The 26,463-nt window shown below is 35.7% G+C and overlaps 1 protein-coding gene across 2 annotated transcripts; it reads right to left on the bottom strand.

Annotated features, from left to right (window-relative positions):
* Positions 1-10: 10 nt before the first annotated feature.
* On the bottom strand, positions 11-26,211 carry LOC112559231 (N-acetylglucosamine-1-phosphotransferase subunits alpha/beta-like). Of its 2 annotated transcripts, XM_025230293.1 has the most exons (30): positions 26,015-26,211; positions 25,519-25,604; positions 25,009-25,128; positions 23,849-23,872; positions 19,895-20,094; positions 19,188-19,255; positions 18,158-18,289; positions 17,183-17,257; positions 15,201-15,272; positions 15,013-15,060; positions 14,637-14,768; positions 14,157-14,327; positions 13,686-13,809; positions 13,220-13,294; positions 12,180-12,235; positions 11,708-11,831; positions 11,134-11,345; positions 10,699-10,832; positions 8,926-9,068; positions 8,058-8,650; positions 7,599-7,795; positions 6,857-7,009; positions 6,608-6,674; positions 6,286-6,408; positions 5,775-5,860; positions 5,492-5,590; positions 4,760-4,814; positions 4,066-4,178; positions 3,753-3,843; positions 11-3,384 (listed from the first exon to the last, which is right to left on the bottom strand). In XM_025230293.1, exons 1-30 carry the CDS (start codon positions 26,147-26,149, stop codon positions 3,274-3,276), a joined length of 3,819 nt encoding a protein of 1,272 aa, XP_025086078.1. In that variant the 5' UTR covers positions 26,150-26,211; the 3' UTR covers positions 11-3,273. The 2 variants fall into 2 exon arrangements, with proteins under 2 accessions (XP_025086078.1, XP_025086079.1); XM_025230294.1 differs by lacking the exon at positions 23,849-23,872.
* Positions 26,212-26,463: the final 252 nt, after the last annotated feature.

Raw genomic sequence — 26,463 nt, forward strand, 5'->3', positions numbered from 1 at the left:
AAGACCACAGTTTTAAAATCCCACAAACATTTTAATTCTGTAAAACATTCCAAAAATTCATGAAGACAATTTTCTCAAATGTTTTACTCAGTATGCTTTTAAAAACAAAGTAAATAATAATTTAAAATATTAAAACATTGCTACAGAAACTAAGTCTGTTTGCTTAGACATGACTATCATTAACATGTACATGGCCAAAGCTCACAATAAGTAGCCATTAGTTTAAAATCCGCCCACCCCCCAAATCTCAATAACAAAGAGTTCTGAATAAAGGAAATAGCATTTTGTTAATGAAAAGAAGCATTCAGCATCATGGAAGTGTGGTTTGACTCTCAAATTTAGGATAACTTTAAAGACAAAACTATATTTTTCTTCATTATTTTTGTCATCTGGCACAAAAACAAACGTCCAGAATTTTAAGACAAACATGCTCGAGTTGTCCACCAAAGAAACAAAACAAAATATTCCCCACATCCTCCTCTTTAGAGACAAAGCATGTTGGTGAGAAGACTATTACTGAGCAAGTATATTCACAATTTTAATCCTTGAATTTGCCAAGGTAAAAATTGGTTCCAGCTGATGCTAACCTTCTGTAGTGTTGCTGTAATTATTCCAAGAGCAGGATTTTCTGCCAAGTTTATAGAGCATAATTTATATTACTACTTTTGTCCTTGGAATCTTGGGTTAAGAAAAATGTGGACTTAAAAAAAATCTATGATAGTTTACCTTTATAGTGCTAAAATGTCTTGCTGGTTTAAAAAGGTATGTGATCAACACTGTCTTTTCAAGGTTATAGTTTTATAGAAAACAAAAAAAAAGCAAGAACCTACTACCCTGATTCATATATAGCATTTTGTAACTTTTAGACTCTCAAAAGTTTGTGAGCAACAAAATTAGAACAAAAGTACCTGGATTTCCAATTGCCATGAGTTTTTTTTAATAATAACCCAATGCAAATGCACACTAATGTCGCAAGATACATGATACAGAGAAAAAGATACTATATTAAGAAAAGTGACAAACTTAGGCAGCCACCTGCAGATGTGTTTCACATGCATTTATACAAGGTATAATAGAGCTAATAGCCAGAAATAGAGTACCACTAAAATAAGCAACATCCACTAGTACGTACAGCTCTTGCTATTTTGTTTCTTACAGCAGTTGCATGCGGTATAGCTATGTTTTAACATGAGCAATATGGCATAAAACAATGGAGTTTATCGATTTCCCCATTTATTGCACTTTAAATTTTTTTCCATTGTTTAAAAAAAACTCATGGTTAGGTGACATTATGCAATGCTATTTCTTAATGACACGTTTTGGGCTTATTGCTTCAATTATCATTTCGCAAATAAAATTTTGCAAGCTAGTAGGACAAACAAAATTACAGATACTCATAAAGGTCTTTATGGATAACATCAAATGAATTTAAAATGTAGTTTTCTTCCTTAGTTTGGAATGTGACAAACAGGAAAATTGTGTGTTACATATCACTGGACAACATAAATCTCTGCAGGAACCCTAAACGTTTTCATTCTATATTGGTCACAAGAGCCACACAAAACATTGTCATATCCTTCACCTAGTAGCTGTCCAATTTAATGAAAGGTTTCTTCAAAACTGCTCACACTTCATGGGTTTAGTCATTCAAGCTTACAGTCTAAGCTAAAGTCGCACTTCCCTCCATTTCACACTCACACATGTATGCTTGAAAAGCTAGGTCCATTTACTGATGAGCGAGGCTACAACTTATAAATCACAAAATTGAAAGAAAAAAAATACTCATCTTTCTTGCAGGAATGTTCATCTCATATACAAACATTACAGCTCCATCTTTCAATCTTAATTTGCAGTCTCATCCTCATATTTATTCTCAATATTACTCATTCTTTATACCATACTCATATTGTGGATATTTTAAAAAAGTTGAATGTACAATGCCTTACAAACCAGCCTGAATCTTTAATACCACAAAATCCACTTTCATCCTCACATGCATGCATAAACAGAATTTGTCATCAAACTTTCTTGCTCTGATTTATCTCACATACTATCCTGAATTATGTGCAGCTTAAATCTCTTTGCTCCCTCCATAAAATATAATGATACATTTCTCACAGATCTCTGCTCCTCATTACAACTACATAAAAAGTAATAAATGTTTTTGCCCTAAGAATTAATGTTTAAGTTATAAATATTTTATAACTCTTAGGAAAAGATGCTCCAGCCAAATGACTGAAAATGAAATGCAGTTCATGTTCATGTGTCTTGCGCATCCAGTGAATCAAACAGCTTGATACCAAAACATTCAAGAGACTTTCATGAAATTCTGTGCATCAAATGAACCTAACAGCTCTGTACCAGACCATGCAAGTGATCTGGATGAAATCTATGAAATCAAGCTATCACATAGTTACAATGTGAACAAACCTCTGCAGATTTAACTACTTTCTTCTAAATGCAGCAAACCTGAGAAAAGGTAACAGAAAATTTATAATAAAAATGCTAAGGTCAGAAATGTGCATATATTTAAAAAGTGGTTTTTATCTTTAAAAATAAACCTTTACAAGTTGCCCAAATACTTATGGGTTAATGCTGGATACTCTTATTTACTAGAGTATTTCCCCAAAAACTGCTGTGAAAACAAGGTCCTGGAAGACATCAAAATAGCTTCCAAATGTAACCCATAATTATGACCCACATATTGTCAGCTTGTATTCTTTGGTGTATGTGCGTGTATCAAATAAGCATTCATTTTGGCAGAACTCTCTTGCTTCCAAAAGTTGTAAAATAATGACTCTCCCACCTGCACTTTTTATCAGGCTTCTAATACTTGCAATACTGATACAACTATTACTCTTTCTCACCTAACAGTGCTATTTAGAAATAGCAGCTAGTTGAGAAAAATCAGGAAGAAAAACATCTTCCTGGAATAACTTCCTGAAAAACAGACTAAGAAATAAATATCCTACAGCTTAAATAAACACTAATGTGTGGTATTGAGAAAAAAATAGTTTATCCTGTTACTACCTGAAATCTCAATGACTAAAATCCGTTCTAAGACATGGAGCAAGTGATGCCATTCTCTGGGAGGGTGGGGTAGGAAGGGTGTAAGGCCAATGAGATCTGGATGTGAGATTGCAGGTGCACATTGTGCTGGTGAACATCTCAGCTGTCTACATTTTCCGTCACCATGAGGTATACAATGAAGACCAGGATGAGGAGTAGCACCATCATCAGGATGTCAGGGGAGATAAGCCAGAGCACACACCGTCATACAGTTGACAAGGGGGTTGATTTGACAGGGACAGTGGAGTCTTGCTGCTCTGTCACATAATCAATAGACTGCCGTTGCCTCCATAATCTCCGTTGTAAGGCCTCAATCTGTAACCCATCATGATATGCATATTCTTTAGATGGGCTCTTCTTTCATGATTCAGGTGGTCTGCGAGTCAGGAAGTTCTAGGCTTCAAATATGATAACTATTGATTTATGAGGACCATGAATTGAATAGATACAGTCATGGAATTGCACAGTCAAGTGTATATGTTGACAATAGTTATTTCTTTTAAGACTTTAATAATAGTGTGACAAGATTTTTATAATTGATATCTTGTAAGCCATTGAGATTTTAAAATATCTTGAATACCAGCAACAATCCCTGACAAATGTTTGCAAAGGATGAAAAGATAGGGAAACACAGAGATCTTGAAATTTAAACACATAAGAATTAAAATTATGAGAATCAGTACCTTGTCACCAAAGAAGGAGACAATAGTGAAGATTACAAGGATTAAAAGAGCCAGGTGAGCCCAGAAACGCAGCCAGTCTCTGTAACGTTTCCTGCAATTAAAAAACAAAACCAGATAACAATATTCAAACATTCTTTTTGTGGACAATGACAAAAACAGAATAGCTCAGGTGAATATGCTAAGTGAAAAAAAGGAGTGCTAAAACTTCAATGATATAAGATCAATTAAGTGGCCAGATCTGTGAAGAACCATAAAGCAAACTTAATGTTCTACATGTACAAACCTCTAAAAGCAAAATATAATAGAAACATACCACTCTTCTAAATCTTTTACATGTAGAAAGCGGTTGCGGTAGTCTCTCGGCAGTTCAAACTGAGACTGCAATGGCAGGATAGACTCATAGAAGTCCATGATAACTGCTTTTACCTGTGGTAAAAGAAGAGCTCATGGCAAAATCTAGCACACTACGTAAGTTTGGACAAGTTTCTGTGATGATTTTAGTAGGATAAAGTTTTTTTTCTACATTATAATGTAGAATGCCTATTTCAAAAGATAGAAAATGCAATATCTGCAGTGAAATTTAATTTTATATTATATGAGTATGTGTTCACTTGTTATCATTCTATTCATTGTCAATCTTGATAAAAAGTAATTCAAAAACTTTCTATAGAAAAGGAAGAGCTAAGAGCTTCTGGATTAAAAATACAAAACTTTAAGAAAGCAGACCCAGCTAGAATGTAGCTCTCAAATCAAAACTATTTCACATTTTGAGCAGAATAATACACACAAAAATGCACTTCTTTATGGTGAGTTTTAAAACAAACTTCATGACTCCTGTGTGTTTACAGTCTGTTACTTAATGTTGAAACAAAGTACAATAGACTTGTTGCATGCCACAAGAATAATGCACACAGCAAAGACACAGAAACTAGGCAACACAATCTCCTTGAAGATAAAACATATTAAAGACTAAACAGTCATTCTAGTACAGGGAAAAAAATACTCACAGTTTTTGCTCCTTCAGTTCCATGTTCTATGTTATCATTAAGACAAATAAATTTCCTGCAAAGAATTATCAAAGAAAGATAAAGGGAAAAGCTAGGCAAATGCTAAGTTGAGTTTAACTGATAGATACTGAGGTTTGGAATCATTACCCTATTTTGTAAATGATTATCCATAATTGCATCAAAAACATTGTTTGGACCAACCCATGAAGGCTGCCATGTTTATAGTCTACTTTTCACACATAAAGATTGCTGGCGCCACAACTGCCATATCAAAACACGCAGTAGCTACATTGAAACTCTGTGTTCTTGTTTGTAACATTATACTATGTCAAACTAGGGTTCTCCAGTTTGCTTAGCTTTTTATCACTGCACAATCTCCAAATCCAATATGCAGTGTTTTGAAAATCCCACTCAAGAGACTGACAGCCAGATCTTGCCCATGAGAGCTCATTTAAACGTAACTTAACACTTGATTTGTTTTTCTCTTTCCAAATCTGTTGGTGTGTTAAATGATATGTGTTCCTCAAAGGAAAAAAGTTCTCTGGAACAATCATATCACAAACAAAGCACAAAAGCAGTTTTTCCTCACTAAATCTGTATGTATAGATGCATACAATCATTACAAAGATTCATATCTTTCTTAGATTCATAATCTATAAATCTCTCATGTATTTCTCAAGAACTCAGGTGGAAACAAGCAATCACTATTAAATTTGTCCAAGAAATGCTCACTTAGGATTTTTACGAATGTCATCCAGCTGCCCCACAACCTTTGAGACATTGCCATGAATCATCTTAAAGGCCACTTCCGAGTCATCCAGGATTGTAGTCCTAGCAAGACAAGAATTACAGCATTCTGTCAGCAACAAAGATGCAAGTCACTCTTTTATCACAATAACTTGAGTAAAACGATTTTTTTTTTGAAGGGAGAGGAGAAACAATCCAAGCAGCCAACTGAGTAGCTGCCAAGTATTTGATGAGACAACAAAAGAGAGCAAACAGTGCATGAACTCACTTATATTTGGGCTTGGGTTTGAACTTTTCCAGAACAAGGCGATTTATTTCTGAACAATTGGTGAAGAGAAGTTTGGTTACCTGAGGCTGTAGAATGCAATTAAGTCTGTCAGGGATTAGTATATAAACTCCTCATCCTTTCTCATAAAAGAATAATTCTTATCAAAATAAATTCCTATTCACACCCTTCTATTAAAAATATATACAATCTTAAGGTGATCACCATTTCTTTTCATGCTGGAGTTAGAAACCCATCATTTTTATCTTGCAAATACCCCAATTTCTTTACTAAATCATTTGTAAGTTATTGAAAATGAAGCAATAATTTTACTAAAAAATAATTCTTTCATTGTTATATTATCAAAGATTCAACCATTAAAATGCAGAACACCATAGCATAAAACAATTTTCTTTTACCATTCTCAGAAACTAATTTCTTCCAGTAAACATCTCAGACACTTCCCCACCCTTCAAGACTTCACAAAAATATTTTGAAATAGAGAGCCACATACCATGCGTGTTTCATAATACTGTTCATTGGTAAGTGTCAGTGTCTGCTGAATATGCTGGTGCTCAAGGTCTGGTGGTAACTGGGTGGAACAATTAATCAGTATGTTTTCCAAGCTGCTAAGCATCTGTGAACAGATTGATATTAATGAACAGGTTTTAGTCTTTCAAATCTGCCTCAAACAGAACTACATAAAACAATTCCTCAGTAACTTAAATCCAGGTATACATTTACACCTTTATAAATACATATCAACTTCACATGCACCTCAAAGTCCAAGCACGTGAATAGGTTCCTTTCTATCCCAAGCTGAAATATTTTCTCACCTCAAGGTAAAGTGGTAATTCATGCAGCTTTGCAGCAAATGTTCTGAGTTCTCGATCTGAAAGTATGCTGTTTAAAAAGACACTTTCAGCAAAGTTTCTTGGTGGAAAATGCTTAAGACAAAGAAATATAAGGAAAACTATTCTTTTTAAACCATTTAAGTTTATAGATCTAGACAAAATTTCATTGTCATAACTACTCACCTTGCTGAAAAATGATCATTCACAGAATCATCAACAGTAATCACTAACCCTGAATGATCTGTATCCATCTGATCAAATATATCTGCTGCTTGGACTTGTACAACTGCCCCTTGCAGGTAGTAGTAATATGAAAACCCAAACTGCATGTCATTTGGACTTCGCACTCGATTTGAAGATGTTACTTCCCATTCACGAGGAAATCTGCACACATTTTCACACACACACGCTTATTCATTCTTTGAATCATCTAGGAAGTTTAGTCTGAAGTTTAGTTCTTTAGTAAGAACTACATGACACATTCCAAATTATAGCGTAACTGCAAGCACTGACATAGATTTTGAAGGATAAGACAACAATGTCATTTATCACAAGAGAGAGTGTACGTGTGTGTGGATGGAAGTGGTTATTTTCTTCAAATCTGTAAGTAAACAAGTATTATCATATTAAATTATTTATTTCTGTGTTTTCTTTTATGTTTATAAAAATTAGCCATACAATTTTTGTGTCTATTCTCTATAAAATGGCAATTGAATTACTGTCATCTTATTACTTACTCCAAACTTGTTAAAATAAATGCATAACATTTGTATCATATAATTAAAGACCTTTTGTCAGAATATAAACAGATATGCAATAAAGGAACCAGTAAAGCAATGAATGACTATTTATTAACGAAGTGTTAACATACTCTAATTTATGGTACATTTTTATGCCAAAACTCTTGCTCAAAGACAAAAGAAAAATTAGCAAACAAACACAAATTCTAAGCGTGATTTAGTGTAATGCTCACATTGCCTGCAATTCAGCCATGATATTCTTGTCAATCATGTGGGGCATGTGTGCTGGTACTTTGCGGGATGCAAACCCAAATTGTTTGTTGTACAATCGATTCACATGCCGCAGAGAATCCCCAAATGTGTCCATCAACTTTCTGCCTTTGTGATTGTCCATCTCATACACCTTGGCTTGCTCAAGTTCTTTCTGTTGCTACAAAACATGGAAAGATATGCTAGCATATAGCACTACAAAAAAGTATGAAAAGTATGTTAATTGATAAGAAGAGCAAAGGTATTGTTGAATTCATCAAAATAACTAATGTGTAATCTACAAAATGATGGTAATGAAATTTTTTCAAGTATACCACTGAGTCACAATACAGACATTTTTCTTTTTTTTAATGCAAATGGTGAGTTATGTGAGAGTGACTAGATCATGATTAAATTAACTAAAGAAGAACAAAACAAGTGACCTTATTCAATTTGTTAAAGACGCCTTGCACTTCCCAAGGAAACCCTCCTGGCAGGTTTCTTCCATTCTCTTGAATTAACTTCAGGAATTCTTCATCTGTAATCTCTGCTGGCATTTCATCCACCTCATTAGATCCTCTAGCCTTAATGCTTTTCCTGACATTAGCACCATCATCTGCAACCGCCATCTCTTTCATACTTTCTCTGCTCTCACCACCTTCACCAAGCAGACTCCGCTGTGTTTTCATATGCCTTTCCTTTGCAACATCTTTCAAATTCACAAGTCTGAAGTTTCGATCTGCAGTTTCAATATCCATGCTTCTGGTTGCTTTGTCCACTTTGGTATCCTTTTGCTGAGAATGCTGGGCTTTCTCTGAGAGTTGCTCTCCATCTTTTGCTACATGACCAGTTTGTCCTTGCTGAAGATTCATTCCTTCTTTTGGTTGCCCAAATCCACCTGCTTGAAAATCTATTTCTAGAATATGTTTATCTTCTTCAACTGATCTCTTCCCTTGATGCCAAGCATTAATCTCTGGGCTAAATTTATGATATATATCTTCAAGTGCTATCTTGAACCCTATTTCAGTTAAGTCCCCTAAAAAAATAAGGAAAAACAGAAAAAAGCAATTCATGAAATTTGAAGTACAAAAGAAATACTATGCCAGAATGTTGAAGTTTTCATTCTGACATAGTATTTAGTCTTCTACTGCTACACATATACATCATAATGTAACAGATGAGCTCAATATAAAGAATATTTTTATCACTGTAGTAAAACTTTGGCTGCATGCCCGAAGCTACCTATGTAGACTAGAATGCTAGCAAAGGAAAAGTGGGCTCTAGACTTTCTGCCTCAGCAGAGGTCCTCACCATCAGCATAATCAGCTTGTAGCTGGATTAAAGTCTCTTGAAGTTTGCTGGAAAGGCCGAGAAGTGTCAGGTTGCTGCTGATGTTGAAAGGAAACGCCACTGCACTGTACCTTTTCTGAGTGAACAAACTTGCTTGTGGTTCCCTGGGGAATTAACAAAGATTGGCTCTAAAAAAGACAGATACTTAACATTTCTACTCTCAAATAACACTTGCTAATTCAAATAAATGCTGAAAGAAGTTCTCACGAGGTCTCACTTTTCTGAGGCATCCTTCATAAGATCATCATCATTATCCCCACCATCATCATCACTCCATTAACTAGCAACAGCTGGACCCAGATCTAGCCCTCCCGCCCATGTAACCAACCCACTGGTACCTGTCACTGGGGTGCTTGATGAGATGCAGCAGCAGCAATTCATACCAACTGGGCCAGTCTTGTGAGCCTGTTAGTAGGTCTCTCATTGGGTGACCTGTCCATTCTTTCACATTCACCAGTCAATACTATTTTTGTTTACCTCAATCTCATCCCTTTCCCATGCGTCCCTATCATCTAGTGACATCGCCAAAACTAACCAGTTTTTGTCATAGCAATGGTTCCTATGAGCCCACCAGGGTGATGACTGCATTGCATACAAATTCATTCCTTCTGTTTTCTTTGTACAAGATTCAGAATAATCTCCTAAAGCACTTGGTTTTAAATTCCTGGATTTGCCTCTCTGTCTCACAGCCATACAACAGGATAGGGATAGGGAGAGACTTGTGCAGCTTGTATTTTGTGACAAAGCTGATATTTTCTGCTCAGCCTTGCCATCACTGCTATGATCCTGAGATGCATGTCCACCATGCAGCTGCCCTCCTTGGAAATCATTATGCCCAGGTACTTGAAACTGTGTACCTCTTCATGTAGATTTCTGCTTTTCCTTGGCAGTGGTATTCACCATGACTTTACTCTTATCTGTGCTGATCTCCATCCCGTTGTTCACAGTGTTTGCAAGCTTTTTTTGTGAGGTCCTGTTACTGCCTGCAATATGACTGATGTCATCTGCAAAGCATAGGTCTCCCTCTGATGGACACAGATGTGAAACGGTCCCGGAGAGTATTGTGCATGAGGTTCTCCAAAAAGATGTTGAACAGTGCCAGAAACAGAAGGCAGCCTTGGCAAATGCCCACTATGGTTGGAAAGAGCTCTGGTTGCTAAGGAGAACTGAGCTCTTGAAGTCCTTTGAAGTTGCATATTTCTCACTCATCAAGCCCCTCCTTCCGTAGCAAAATAATCTTGTTGATGCTAGATTTAAAGTACTTCAGCAGCAAGATGTCTGAACCACAACCAGATTCTTCATAAGATGCTACATACTAATTATTAATTCAGTCAGTAAACAATACCAAATATGTGTAGCCTGTTTGGTCTGTTACTCTAACACAACTCAATTTACAAACTCCAGCATTTTTTTTTCTCACTGATGCCCCACAAACAGTCAAAATAGAGTTTTCAAATTCTTCAAAAATTATCTCAACACATGTTTGGCTATTTATATATGTAAGGTAAATGTCTCAGCCTCACAGCCCCAGAAGCAGTAAACAGTTAGTGGTTCATGTGAAAGGTGAAACTCAAACCTCTCCTTCTTTACTTCCCCTGATAAAATAAGGTACCTATTTCTGCTGGATGAGTAAAGGCAGGCCCAAACCAGTGTTCTGTACAGCACACTTAACACTAGGCTACAGTGCATTCACAAAGGATGCATGCATGCAAAGTCCTTTAAAAATGATCTTACAACAAATGTTTTGGATATTCTTTGAAGATGATGTCTGATTCTTCAGCAACATCAACTGAGGACACATTGCCTTTTCCCACAGTTTTGGCCACTTTAGGCACAGGTCTTGTATCTACTGATACAGTGAAATTTAGCTGTACAGCAAAGAAAAACTGCATTAGCCATTTTTTTCAAAATCTCAAGTTGGTGGAGTATACTTGGTCTTAAAATTCAGTGTTCACATTAATAAAAATAAAGATTATTCATGACAAAACTGAAAAATAAAATATTATTTTTCCTACAAGCAGACAAAATATGTTAACTATTTCTTTATAAATGTAAAATGTAATGCCAGAATTCTCATGAACTGGTTTCTACTTTACTTTTTAGATATCTGCATAGTGCAAAAGCCAGTAATTTTTTTCTCTGTACTCCAAATGACATGCATTCTCTCACCTGAAATTTAATTGGTTCACTGCCCCGCTGACCTTGCAAGAAAAACTCAAGGTCTGTGGCATTGCGGTTGGGATAAAGGATTATTGTCAAGACCTTAAACTTGTTAGACACAGCTGCTGCTCGTACAGTGTCTGATGGCTTGTGCTGTGCAGCTGTCAATTTACCATCTGACCGAAGAAGGTCTGTGAGATTGAAGTAGCCTAGTGTTTCTCCTGTGAACATGTTCAAGACTATTAAGTCTGGTTCAGAAAGGTATACATGACAAAGATTCAGGCTATACCCACATTTAATTAACATCATCTTATAACACAAATGGTTACCATCATTCCAGACTAATAAAGCATTATAAAACTGATGCTGCTCCATACAAATATTGAAATGGACTAGCTAGCTCTGAGTCTACTATTTGCTGCATGGGGTTGCACCATTAAGAATTTATCACAAAATAATTTTATTAGTTTCATAACTAAGTGCTTGATAAACTCTTACCACTAAGTATAATATATATAAAACTTCTGTCTTCTAGAAAGTGCAAAATTGAGAGATACATTTACTGATAGTCGCTTAAGCCAACCTTTAGGAAACACATAATATTGTTTCTCCACTGTCTCTGGCTTCAAAATTTGACTGTGCATCTCATGAAAGTGCTGTGTTCCACAGTCACCTGCGTCATAGCCACAAACCAGATTGTTGCATGCCTGACACAAAAAAGAAAAATTATGATTAAGATAATGAATATGTAAAAACTATCATTTGTGGAAACAATCACTGTTAAATTGGTTGTCAACAGTGTTGCGCAAAAAGTATGTGAAATGAGAAAAGAACAAAGATATAAAGGTATGGATATAATGTACACTTCTACATTGTATCTCTTGTGTCAGATTACAAATTTTACTTTTTTGGTTTCCTGTTGTTAGTTTCCCATCTTCTTACAATTCCTGTATGCATGCAGACTTGATACACACATGTACATGCCCATACACACGCGCATTCATGTGTAAGCGGTCAACAAGAGTGCATAAAGACATGAAAATAAAAAGCCTTACCTGATCACAGTACTTGTCAGCAATCCAGTTATTGGCACAGCCTGTGTGACAGTAATCTGCAACACATATACTTGCATAAAAATAGAAGCATCAAGGAGCACTGCTTGAGAAACAAGTATGAGACTTAAATTTACTGGACAATGAGATTCATTTTATGTCCTAAAATGCAATAAACCTCTCTCTTTCAACTCTAATATATTCAAGTAACAAAACTTGCTTTCACACAGACAAGATAGCAATATGTGTTATTATTTAGTTTTGAAAAAATAAATAATCAGGCAGCATTGATTTCAAAACCTTCTCCAGTTAAGTTTCTATTTCCACAATAATCAATGTTCAAACAGCATATACATATTTCCATAATTTTGGCGAGTGTTTCAGGTGGCTTATAACTATTTTATTACAAGAACCATTCAAAAACAACCACAAATATCTAACACACCCACAAATATATTTGGGCAATTTAACAATAATGATCATTCACAACACCCTACAATTCAGAGTATCAGCACAGCCAGTTTTCATAATAGTCAGGTCAGGTCAGGTCAGTCCCATGCCCGGTCCGGGCGTAGGGGGGACCGTCCAGCAGCAGCAACAGACAGAATTTTCCACCCGATCCTGTCTTGAGCAGATGAGAGCAGGTCTGGCATCTCGCGTTCGGTCCATTCTTTGATGTTGGTGACCCAGCTTTTCCTCAGACGACCACGACGACGGCTCCCTTCGAGGGTTCCTTGTAGGATCGTCTTGGACAGGGTGTTGTGGCGGGTGACGTGACCGAACCAGGCGAGCTTGCGCCGCTTCACTGTTGCCAGAAGGGGCTCATGTGGGCCCACGAGAGAGGTTACAGTGCTCCGTACGTATTCGTTGGTCTTGTGTTCGCGGTACGAGATGGGGAGCAGCTTTCTCAGGCACTTGTTCTCAAAGGCCTGGAGTTTCTTTTCCGTTGCGGCAAGCAGCGTCCAAGTTCATAATAGTACTGGCACAATAAAATTTGCAACCAAAAAAAAAAACAAAAAATCACAGCATCTGTCTAGATTTACCTTCTGGTTTCTGTGCTGGACGATCAAAGACAGCATTAAATCCTGCACCTAGTTGCACTTGCCTCCCAGATTTACCTGCAAGGTACAGAAGTTAAGTGAGTTGTCCCAAACATTACTGTGTACATCAGTAATCACATCTGAAATTGGAGCAAACCCGTAAATGGTAACATTTATCAGATTTAATTTTTCACAGATATCTTGAAATGAATGCAAGCAGAGAGAGAGGGGACAAGAAAATACTTTTTCTTTGGTTGAAATCTGCTAAGCAGAGGGAAAAAACATTATGCAGACTCTTCACATAGCTCTCCAAAATCTACTATTGCAATAATATAGACCATTTATAAAAGATACTCATAGTGTGCTTCAAACATATGAAGCACAAGTTTTAAAAGTCTCTGCAGCATATACCAAGATGATAAACAGAAGCACACCATGTTAGTAATATCTTAGTGATGATATTACTAACCAAGACAGTCTCCTCCATCCCAGTCACACTCAGAAGAGTTACAAGCCTTGTCACAGTAACCATCTCGGATCCAGTTGGAGGGGCAGCCTTCATTACAACTGGGAACTGGCCATGTCAGATATAACTGCAATATATCATACAGACCTTTCTTAGTCAGCTTTAACTCCAACACATAAGACTAAAAATGGTGGTACATGTACATACACAATTATAACAAAATGTATCTTATACTTTTCTGTGCTCTTTATCTCAAAAAACCTTCTTAATCTGTCTATAATATTTTAATTTGCTTGCATCAATCTATGAGAAAAAGAGAGTGGATTTTATTGGGGGTAGAGGGGGGTGGGCAAGCTTGGGTAGAGGGGTAGGAATTTTGCTACAAATACCAGAGACAATCATAAAACTGTGATGGCTTTAATGAATACTTCATTACAGAATTTTTATGACGAATTTTTACAAATATAATTTCACCTTTTGTCCTGTTGCATGACTGAAGAAATCTTCAGGCCAGACCTCTGTGCCAAACATGACATCATCATTAAGATAAAGAAATTTGTCTGACAATCCAGGAATGCGGTGAAGGTGGGATTCTATAGCTGGAGAACTGAACGTTGGGAGATGACTCTTGTTTGGAAAAATTTCCTAGAATCAAAAGATATGGGAAAGGCTTCACGTAGATGGATAACATAAGGATTTTACTTCTGTAAAAAAATAGAGAGACATGGCAAGCCATAAAACTCTGATATTCTGAAACACAGTGACAATGCACAACTCTCAAAATATATTTCTGTGTATGCACAAAGATAAAAAATGAGGTAAGCTCCATTGTGTCCTAGCTGGCAGAGTAATATTCTCATTACAGAAATCAAATAAAGTTGAAGATACTTTCTTTATCCTAGTAAGCTTGATTTTAAAAAAGCCTGTCAGATCTGTGACCACAAATATTCTCACCTCATGTGTGACTATTGATATGCGAGGACAGTCTAAATTCAACCAATATGGAATCTGACCATTTGTTACAACAAAAACGTGTCGAATCCATGGTGCAAATTTTTCAATTGATCGAAGTGAGTAGCGAAGTTCCTGCCAACACAAAGGCAATCTATGAATTTTCATGTTTCCATCTTATATTCTGCTCCACACTCTCTCGCCCCTGTTTCTTTAATTGTGACAAGTAACATTACAAATAGGTAGAATAGCTATGATCACTATATTGTCAAACTGCTAAAATTAAAAACAGGGATATCATTATTTAATAACATTTAGACAGCTTAATCACACGTTGTCAAACTTGATGACTGTTTATATGTTGAAAAAAAATCCTTACCTCATTGTCTTCAAATCTGCTGCTTGAAATATCTTCATCCCTTGAAAACTAAGGAAAAAACTTTCTTGTGAAATAATGTATATCAAAGAAATCTCCCCAGCACACACAAACACATACACAAGCAGGCACACGCGCTTACACACAAAGCAGTGTCATGTGAACACATGTAAAATCAACCAGTCACTTACATCAGAAAGATCCCAAACAAGTCGGGCCAGGGTAAATGTGGGTGTCTTCCCTTCTATTGTAAAATTCTTGAGCTGCAGAACCCATAAATATTTATTACATTTATCAGTCAACACATTCAGGTTTGCAGACTACTGTATTTATAAAGATTAACTATAACATCAGCTTCATGTCACAATTCAATTTTTCCTTCACATCAACAGCACTACAAAAATAAAATCATTTGTCATTCAAAAAGCATAATGGCGCTTTCCACAGATGACGTCACGATCTAGCCGCGCAAGGGCTTCTGGGAATGCAAAGCGGACATGTATTCCCCGCATGTACTACACCAGCGTTTGCAGCGAATGCGTTGCTGCGCAGTTTTTTGTTTAAAAAAACAAAACGTGAACGTGTAAAAATGCGGTTTTGATTTTTTTTTTCTCTTTGTTTACTATGAAGCAGAACAGTACTTGTAACCTATAATATTAATTACTATACAGATTTATTTACAATACTTTTCTGTGATATGCCCCTGAATGTATTGATAGGCTGACCATCAGTTTAACACCAAAAATTCTTTTCAGTCTGTTTTTGGTAAAAATATTCCCACATTTCTATCTTTGACCAATCTATGTGGTACGTTAGCATTTCACTTGCTTTTAAATACATAAGCTACTCTGAAAATTTACCAAACAGCATCCAAGAAAAACCATTTGGGAGGCAACACAACTGAGGCTTAGCGGGATAGTTCTACTGAGAAGCATGAACTTTTTCAGTCTTTCATTAAAGCGTTCTACATGAATTCGTGCCTTGGTTACCCTCCTTGTATCCATCTCCCGTTCTGCAGACAGGCTAGCTCGCTTACCTAGAAATGCAGGGATTTTTATAGAAGCTGGTCTCGACAAAAGCAAATCCTAAACTTTAAACCCTTTGTCCACAAGCAAAACATCTCCTTGTTCAATGTGTTGTAGAATGCCACATTTCTCAAATATATCAATAAAACATGCAGCACCTTTAGGGGCGACTGCAATCAGTTCTTTTATTGTGGTGTGGTGCTTGTAAGAGGAATACACATTGCCTTGCTGCCCATAATCCTGGGTGTCTGACAAAAGAATTGTGTGCGGTCTACAGAGTATCTGACATTTGTAAACTGTCTAAACACTCTTGGCAAAGATGTTTTATCTATATCCTTTGTTGGCAATATAGGGACATTCATAGACTTGAAGTGTAGGAACATAAACTGATAAAAATTTGCTCTCAAACGATTCAGATGTGTCAAACATGTAGACAATCATTTTCGGTGAAAGTCCTTTTCTCAGCCTCAGAAGTCGCTAATACTGGTTCGTCGCTCTCAGATGTTGGGCCTTTTCTACCACGAAAATGCAGAGCAGATATGTGTTCCTGGTTATTTTCTCCACATTTTGGAAATCAGATCGCCCACATAAAAACTGCAGGCGCTTTGCTTTCTCAGTCTTGAACTTGCCGTTGTCTTTCCCACTGCATGGGTCATGTTGTCACTGGTCTTACCAGGCTTTGGAAATGGAATAAAAAACGTCCCCTCCGGTAACCGCTCTGGATATCTGGAGTCCGATTTACATAAACCTCAACAGCAGTGCTTAGTTCCTCCTGTTTTCAGCATTGTTTCAGAGATTAATTAAAAAAAATGTCGCTCTTTGTCAGTCGCCGTAGTGTAAACAGAAAGAACAACGCGCAGTGTTTGGCCGCAAAGCAGTCCCATGATGCTCTGCTGCGTGAAGTCACAATCTATTTTTAGTAACCCGAGAAAGCGCTATTAACAAACATATACATCTGCAATGGTCTAAAAGTGTACTGCAAATGAAAATTCGCTTTCTTTTATTTGATGGAAATCTTAAAATACAGACATTTAAATTTCCAAATATTCAATCCTAAAACCTGAAAAGAGGTAACTATAAAAAATGGCTACCAAAATCACTGGGTAATCTATGATGACAGTTTTTCCTTTATCAACAAAGACACTCACATGCAAGACGGCCTCTGTCTCCTTTGCCCCTGCCATGTGCAGCACTGCGACCCCTTTATCAGCATGCAGTTCAACCTACCAACAAACCTCTGCAAGTTTGGCAAGAATGGCCAGATGGCATTTTTATGACAATTTCTTGGCTTAACAGTTCATCTTCTTGTTCTTCTTCCCCCAAGAAATTACTAATATTGTTAAACAGATGAACTCTCTTCCATATCACATTCACCACTCTGATTTGAAGGCTACATTTAAATGTTCTCTGAAAGCATACTTGTTCACTAAGTACTATCTCTGAATTACTATCCTTAACTCCTTTTGCAATATTGCCTGTCATGTTAACCATTATATAATGACTCATCTTACATCTTACCTATATCCCTTCATACCTTTATCTATTGGTTATGTTCCACTCTTGTATTTCACCTTTTTGTTTGCCTATACATATCTCTCCATCCACTGTTACCTAATATTCATTTATCATTACTGGTCTGTGCAGACAGTGATCTATCTTAGTTGTGATGCTTTGCATTACAAGTACACATGATTATTATATTTATGATTTCTACTGATGTTAAAATAAAGATATGAGAAGGAAATTTTCATAATAATATAAATAGTAATTCATATCATATCCTTTCAATCTTTGAATCCCTCCTCTTGGTAAACTTTTGATGCCTTTACCTCTCCCCACAACTGCCCCCAATACTTTGTGAGTTTTTGAGTTAAACTAATCACCAGTTATCATTTGACATCTGTCTGATCACGAACTTGTATTACTGGACTACTTGCAGCGGATTTTTTCCAGTTAACTACTAAAACGAGGCTAGTGTATACAAAGCTTTCGGTTTAGTCACATTTTTTGTTAAGACTCGCCAAGACTAATAGCGGAGAACTTCGCAAGAGGCTAAGCGTTGTCTCAGCAGACAGACAGCAGTCCACCTATACATGTCCGTGGTCTGATCATTAGCCAAATACCTGTACCACATTTCTTCTGTGTTCTCCTGGTAGAACAGATAACAGTCTATCAGAAGTAAACTCATTAGGAAATCCAGTCATAAGTATAGAGTCCTTTGTCGCCATAGCATGAGGAAGTTTGGAATCACTTGTCTAGGAGATGAAAACACAATAATATCAGTTAATGGTGCAAGCTAGCAAATAAAAAACTTGATGGTTAGTTAAAAATAAATTAATCATGAATGATTTGTTCCAAATCCATAGCTTGAATTCTACCTCAATATTGTATATTATCAATATTATCTGCAATACACATCAAAATTTTCTTGTCAGACTTAATTTGATCATGAAAATATCCTACTATAATTATAGCAAGACACCACACACAGTGATGTATCAATCTATTGTATCTCATACGAAAATTTCCCAAGAATTCCACTTTGATCAAAATGTTATCCTGACTTAAAACCATAAGAGTATATTTGCACAGGAATAAACCATAACAATAGAACATTATATTAGGTATTAAAAAAACAACTTCAAAAGTGATACATTTACATTAAAAAATTAAATACATTGAAAAGTTTTGTAACAAATGAAGTATCCACAATGCCTGAACTGTTTGCGGCTCTTTACTCCTCAAGGCGTAACAACAAATAAACTAAAATAAACATGCCTGAGCTAGTTTTTTAATGTGTGTGTGGAGGGGTGGGCGACTGAGTGGGCAATGGGTGTTTTATACCAAGCCATAGCAAGGCAGCCAGCCCTGTAAACAGATGCCACATACAAAGAAAGAACAGCATGCCTCAGACAAGAGCTGAACCCAAGACAGCCAACCCTCACTGTATTGGTGACAGGCACTAACTTCACTGTGGTGGTGATTTGTGTGTGGAGTAGGTAAACGTGTTGGGGACAGGGAGAGTGTGAACCATGTGATGCAGCTATAATTATTTCATGGATACATTTCTGTAATTTATATCAATATAACTAAATAATAAGCATGTCATGTCATTATCACTTGGTGCAAATTTAGAACATGTATCACACTTACATAATAAGAATGTGTCAGAGAATAAGTGAGGTTTCCTGACTTCAGCTTCTGATGAGACAGAATTTCAGCTTTGAAAAGAATGTGTATGCACACACACCATACAGGCACACACACATTTATGCACACACACATTCATGCACACACACACACACACACACACACAAAGTATGAATACCATGTTATTAGAATTAGATTGTTCTAATGCAGAATGTAGCTGTTGGTATGTCTTTAAATAGTTAATTTATTTTTTAAGTTGTTAAACATATTGCTCTTAAATATGCATGTAAAAAATTTCTAAAAGCAAAATGCGTATGTTATTATTATGTGCATACAAGCATGTTTGATATCTACATCCTTGCATTTCTGTGATAACAGTAGTCTTGCCAAGACTAGCCTGCAAGGCCTCCTGGAAGGGGTCAGAAATACAGCCTAACAACACAAAAGCTGCTCTGAAAACATCTCTCTAAATATCACAACCTTGTTGCAACAAACATCAACCACATCAACCCCAACAATGAACCCTATCAGTTGTGTTTTGGATCTTAGGTCTCCTGTACAACTATGTAGGTCAAGGGACCAAACTTAAATGCAACCAAAACTACATGTCATCATAAACACACATATGGGTGTACAAGAAATGGAAAACATAAAAGACTCACAACACATATGCAATTAGGAATGATGCACACTCCACAGTGACACCTTACCCTGTTCCCAGGATCCCATTACCAAGACTGTTAAGTTGGCAGGGTCCATTTGGCTCAAAGTGATGTTAAAAAGATGTGTCACATTCTCCATCAGCTTATATTTCTGCTTCAGCTGCTGGTGGCTGAAGTGGGATGGCAGGCCTGGACTCATTACTACAAGAGGTGCTGGCACGCAGTTACTGTAGGTGCACTTTGTGGGTCTAGACATGAGGTGTCAAAAAGTCATGATATAGATGTTAAGTTATTCCTATTAAATCATTCATTTTGTTAGTACATCAAAATAACAAAATAAATAATAAAAATATTATCAGTCGTTTGCTTGATAACAAGCTACTTTGTTTGCTTGAAGTCAAGAACCACGAAACATTTCAAGTTATCTAAAGTCTGTAACAAAGAAAAAATAGCACAAAATCTCTGGTATAGTCATTAGTTCTAATAATAAAACCTAGGTTTCTATTTTATTCACTGGCATGCACACCAGCATATTGTTATCTAGTTTTTTCCTTCACATTAGTTTTCAATTTACCATTCTCATTTTCAGCAAGTACTTTCAACTTTTATTCTAAGGATATTCTTTCAAGTCTGCAATAACTCAGCTGAAACAGTTTGCATCTGTGTATTTTCTGATAGTTTAACAAAGGTACAGGGTTGAGAGGACACTATAAGACCCAGTCTCAGAGGACAAAGGCAGACTGACAACTACATGCAGAGGCCCACTTCTATCTCGAACACAATTTCTGTCAGTTTGACCTCAGAGCTGATGCATCATTAAAAAAACTACGGGTTGTTACAAACATCTGAAATGGTATAAACTTCCCCATTTAGAGGGGAAACACAGAATCATCAGTAAATGCTATAGCACAGTATTTTTGCAAGACATGTTCTTTGAAATTTTTTTTAATTTATTATTTTTAAAAATTCCTTTTACAAATTGTATAACATTTTATTTCAACTTTGCATAGTTTGAACATCAATCATGAGTCACCAATACAAACAAAAAAAAAATACAAATTTTTAACTAAAGGATTACAGCTAAAATTAAATGGTTCAATCAAACACAATGCAAACAAAACCATGCACTAAAGCAATCTGACAAAAAAGTTTTTTAACTTTGAACAATATTAATATTGTCAAAGGAAAAGCATTGGTAGCTCTAAAATTAGACACATGCCACATGTTCACATACAATGAATGAGTAATATATGTTTCAAGAAATTATATGTTTTTGAATCATCTGGTACAGTAAAAAGTATTACTTAGTTTTATTGAAAAATATCGTTTTAACTCTCAGATAGAACAAGTATCTTGAGCTTGAAGTGAAAGATGCAAGAATAATGTAAATTGTAAGAAAGGGGCACAGAAGTTTAAAAAAAAGGTCATTTTGAAAGTAGCAGGTGCATTCCTTGAAACTCTCTTGAAACTGCTTACAATGCAGATAAATATAACCAGAAGAAGTATTTTAGTTATAAGGTGGATAAAATGAGTCTACGCACATCCAAACAGCTATTCACATTACAGTCAATCTAGGCATAACAAATAAATACTCCTCACTTGAAGCAATGGTTCAGAAACTACTTTTGGGAGAGATAATGACTTGAGGGCTGATATGAATATTGAGACCAGAGAAAAAAGTGTTTCACACAGAAAGGTAGAAGAATTAAATTCCAAAGCAGAGCTCTGTGACCAAATCATGATATTTACATCTGAAGCACTTTATGCTGAAGAAGCCATGTGTTGGAAGAAGAGCAGGAAGAAGGCAAGGGGGTGTAGACTGAGATGAACAAAAGAACATGGGTGCAACACTACACCTGTCAACATCTTATAGCAGATATTACATGCCACTTTGTATTTCACTCTTTCTGAGACTTGAAGTCAATGAAGTTGCATGAGTAGAGAAATGCATGGCTAGTTGTGTTATGCTTTAAAAATTAAGTGACCTTTAAATTCTTTGGCAAGCAGAATAAGGACAGCCAGCAAGGTGTGCATTATTCTAAATAATCTAGTCTTGACAGAATGTTGTAAGTAAGAATCCTCAGCAACCTCAATAAAACTATTTTCTAACTGAGCAAATCTTTGCCAGTTCATAACATTGTCCAAATTTTAGTTCTAAATAGTTTCATTAATAACTGAAATCCAAAAAGAAACCCATGTCTGAAAGCATACTAAAACAGATAGTAATCTGTGATAGCAACTGATCTTGACAAAAGAAGTGTTTATGTCATTTCTGGATTTAAATTTCAAGACTTAAAACACACCTCTGTCAGAAACACCTACTATAACTCATCCTTCCTGTTGTCCTTTCTCACCACACTATCTCTGCATTCCTTCGTGTTCTTGTATTGCTTGCTAACCAGTGCATGTTAGTGTATTATATTATGATTGTTTGCAACTGATTGTGACATCTATTATCGCTTAGCCTCTTTCCCCACTGCTCCCGATCTCTTGTGAATCACATCAAGCTTGCCTCTGTGTGGGGAAATGCGCTATATAAAGCCTATTATTATTATTTTAAATCAGAAGAACAAGTTGCATGACATGAACTGCTGTTTCAATTGACTGCTCTGCATTGCAAAACATATTTAATAAACTATAAGTGTGTAAGCATGTGCATGCACATTCTCCAAAACCAAAACACCATGCATAGGAACTATAACAATAAAAAATACAAATAGTATTACAACAGTTACAGAAAACAGCATAAATGCAATAATGAAATTAATAAAATATATTCTTTGTTTACTTAAATATGTAAACAACCTTTTATTAAACAAATACCCTTCCTTTTTGCAAATGATTAGATACATAAATATTCTGCATGTCAGCTTGGAGTAAAATACTTTTCCAAACACTTTTTTTTCAAAGATTTAACCAAATATAATAAGTTTTATTATTTTTAGAGAAAGCACATTATCAGAAAATATGGAGCTCTTCATGGTTTTTTTTTTTTTTTAAGTCTGGTTTCTCCCATTCTTAGCATGCGATGTTAGTTTCAACAAATAAAAGACAACACCTACATAGCACATAAAATTATGCAGGAAATAATGTATGCAAAAATTAGGCTTTCTGAATGTCTTTATTACTTACACAAACTTTCTTTGCATTTAAAGGGGTTTTGATGCAATTTAAAGTAGATTCCAAAATCTATCAACCATCATTTTGGTATGCCAAAATTCTGCTCTAGCAGCAGATTAATTCTTAACCATGAGTTTGTTATACATTACCATCCTCAAAGCCGTATGAGAATTACTCAGGCTCAGAATTTTATGTAAGAATGAGTAGCACTCATTTATAACACTGCATTTATCAAAGAATGAATGCCCACAAGTTGCTTTCCTCATCAATGCACTCTATTCTAAGGCCTCTCTCAGAAAATAAATCCCCTCGCCATAACCATGAGATAGTGGAGAGTAGTCAGCCCACCATGGAATCTCAAGGATGGAGACAGCTGATCAGCTTACCAAACTTGGACCAAGACTGAGTGAGTGAATAAGACAGTGACTAGACATTAATCTCAGCTGGAATGCCTGTTAGGTACTTCAAAGAAAACTCTTTCAGAGCAAAAGGACATGGCCTTGGCGGACACTCAGAAAAGCCTGAAAATATAATTTAGTGACCAAGAAGATGAAAGAAAAAGCAGAAGGGTTAAATGAAGTTACCCAGGGTGAAGTCTGGGATTATTTTACCTAAGATTAAAAGTCCAAGTAATCCTCAGAGTTAAATGTTATTACATAAAACTGCAAGCCTGAGCAACACTCCAGGTTGACACCAAGGAGGTTAAGCACGATCCCAACCATAGAGTGAACAAAGCAAGATAAATTAATGCTGCTGGGTGGACAATCATACAGAATAAACACTTGCCTGAACACAGCTGTCTGTAGACCCCATAATTTATATATCTTAAAACATTAATGGCACATTAGCCCAACCATCCATGCATAGGCTTTAAGTACTTACTTGTAACTGTCATTTGCATTTTGCCTGTGTATAGAAATACAAATAAATGGAAATCTACCAGATCTAAAACTTCACTCATGTATTCCAGGGAGTCAAAATGTCTTTTTTATGTTTCAGGCTGTGTTCCAAATATCCGATTTGCTGCTTTTTAACTTTTGGAATTCAAACGTAGACTCTGAATAAGTGTGAAAAATACAAAAGTATCTGCTAAGCTCAGAGTTTGTGCAAATACACAAGCATTTAGATAAATGAGGTCATTCCAAAGAAATAATTTATTTTAAAATGCTGAAAAAAAATAAAAATTCATCACCATGAATTTTACCCAAGTCAGCATTAACCTTCCTTTATGAAAAGAAATTGCTTTTAAAACATCAGCTTATCAGACAATGTAAAAACTAGCAGCCATGAATATTACCTGGACTGGTATTTACAGAAGACAAAAACTAAAACTGACATCACATTAAATGGATTAATATCCAATCCCTATTTGTATGTATTATTTGTATTAATTTAAAACACAGTTAATCAGTGTAGGATAAGGTAAGTGTGGTTTTCCTGTCAGAAGAAATGTACTTGTGCACAATGAACTAAACTTATGCATTTGTAATAAATTTTAAAGTCTTAAACCAAAATAAAGTCTATATAATAATTTATATAGGTGTCCCTAAAGAACATTCAAAGGAATGCAAAACAATTTTTTAAATTTAATATTTCAAAAAACAAATTTACACTACAAACTTAAAAGATTAAAGTATAAATTTTGTATGCCCTGCCACCTATGTATTTTCTTCCTTTTCCTTGTGAAAGTGTTTTCCCAGTATCATAAATCAGACTTTAAAAATGTTTGTTACTTCTTCTTTTTGGATACCAGTATTTGGAAACTCCTTTTTTTTAATATGATAATGTAGTTATTTTACTTGGTACTGCATTCTTTATATTCATGTATATTTTATAATATTTCTTGTCTACAGCTGTATTTGTTGCTATCTTTATTTTCATTGTACTGAATAAAACAATGTTTAAGCTTATTTGGAAAACATCATTTCCAGTAATGTCCCAATCTTTAATAGTGAACCCTATCATAATTGTTCCTATATAACATTCCTTCAACTCAAAAGCCTAGTATATGCAATAGTTCAGCAATGATGCAATTCTTTTACCTTGTCACATTTAGCTCTTCTTCCATGTTCTTTTTTAGTTGTCGTAGCTGCAGCAGAAGCTGTGGATCTGACCCATTAACCCAGGTATACACAACATCAATCGGAACTGGTGTACACAGCCTTCAAAGAAAAAAACTATTCTAGAATTAACTAGCTTTAGTGCAATAATTGTAAGATACAGTTGGGTTATAAATGTAATTTAATATAAGTCCCTGCATAGGTTCCTTGTGAGGTTTTAGCAATTTCTTAATTATTAAAATAACTGTTTTATTGCTGGAATTTCATTTCACCAAGTGAACGAAAGTCACCAAGCTGCCTTTGGTCACCGCTCATATATGCTTGTGTTATGAGTGACTAGAATTTTCCAGTAAATACTCTTGGGTGCAGTGTAATAAGAAGGCTCTTCAAACTTATCCACATATGCATAACTTCCATGGCATTTGATCAGCTTCCTAACATAAATCCTAAAATCTGAATTTGGTGTTTTGGAGTGCAAACATTTCTGTGTACCTCTCTCTGTATGATCGACCAGCAATGTTGTCACTGTAGGAGTTGAAAACAGCTGCATATTTTTCATGACTCCATTCCAAAAGAGCCTGTGATATAAAATACATTTTCAATAGCTTACTTGAAAATATACTAATAATATGTCGTTAACTATCTTAATGTTTCAGTATTAAGCTCCTGTTTGTATATATATAATTTTTCAGGAACTGACATCAGTACCTAGCAGGTACAAAAAATTTATTGTTAACAAAGATTCAGGAATTCTCTATTGTCCGCATGGGGGTTGGGAGTATATCCTGCGTGTGTGTGTCCACCATCCTGTGGTATGATAGATTGGCTGAATAATTTAACATTATATCTGACCAAACTCACTTCTTTCCTAAGCCTGGAATTTCAACAAAAGCAAATCTATCAAAGCCATAACGAAAATTTAAAGGATTCAGAGTTTGCTTTTAGGCCAACGTAAGTGAAGTTGATTCAATGAACAAAAATGAATTACCTCACCGAAGTGGAAAGCTGACACCGTTACCAAAATAAGTCCAAAAAATACAAGAAGTAAACCATATCTATGAGAAAGAACATCATATGTTCTTTTCTGTAAAATTTTCCACATATGAGGTTCCATTTCGATCATTCATAGTTAAGACGCTATTTGTCATTAGTCTACCAAGTGGGCGGCGCCATGCTGTATAAGTGCATGATGGGAGGGGCACGTGGCATTGTTTACAGCGGAAGTGTAAGTCTGCTAGTGGGTGTGGGTTTCATTCATTAACCATGACTTGATTTAACACAAAGTGATTGCTATTAAAACGTTTTTTTTATTTGGACTTGATTTGACTTGCATTTTTTATGTGTAGTTGGAATATTTTATTTAAATATTTCACAATGCCTTCAAACTTTACCGTCGCTTGAAAATCACTATTACCCTACAGTTGGAAACGTGTATGA

This window comes from Pomacea canaliculata, linkage group LG3 (genome assembly GCF_003073045.1).
Source record: "Pomacea canaliculata isolate SZHN2017 linkage group LG3, ASM307304v1, whole genome shotgun sequence".
Classification (NCBI taxonomy): Eukaryota; Metazoa; Mollusca; class Gastropoda; order Architaenioglossa; family Ampullariidae; genus Pomacea; species Pomacea canaliculata.

Coding starts and splice junctions, on each gene's coding strand:
- LOC112559231 (XM_025230293.1), bottom strand. CDS start 26,149: ATGATCGAAATGGAACCTCATATGTGGAAAATTTTACAGAAAAGAACA. Junction 6,675..6,856: donor ATGGATACAGATCATTCAGG/GTTAGTGATTAC, acceptor CTTTTTAAACAG/CATACTTTCAGATCGAGAAC. Junction 5,861..6,285: donor AGTATTATGAAACACGCATG/GTATGTGGCTCT, acceptor TGCATTCTACAG/CCTCAGGTAACCAAACTTCT.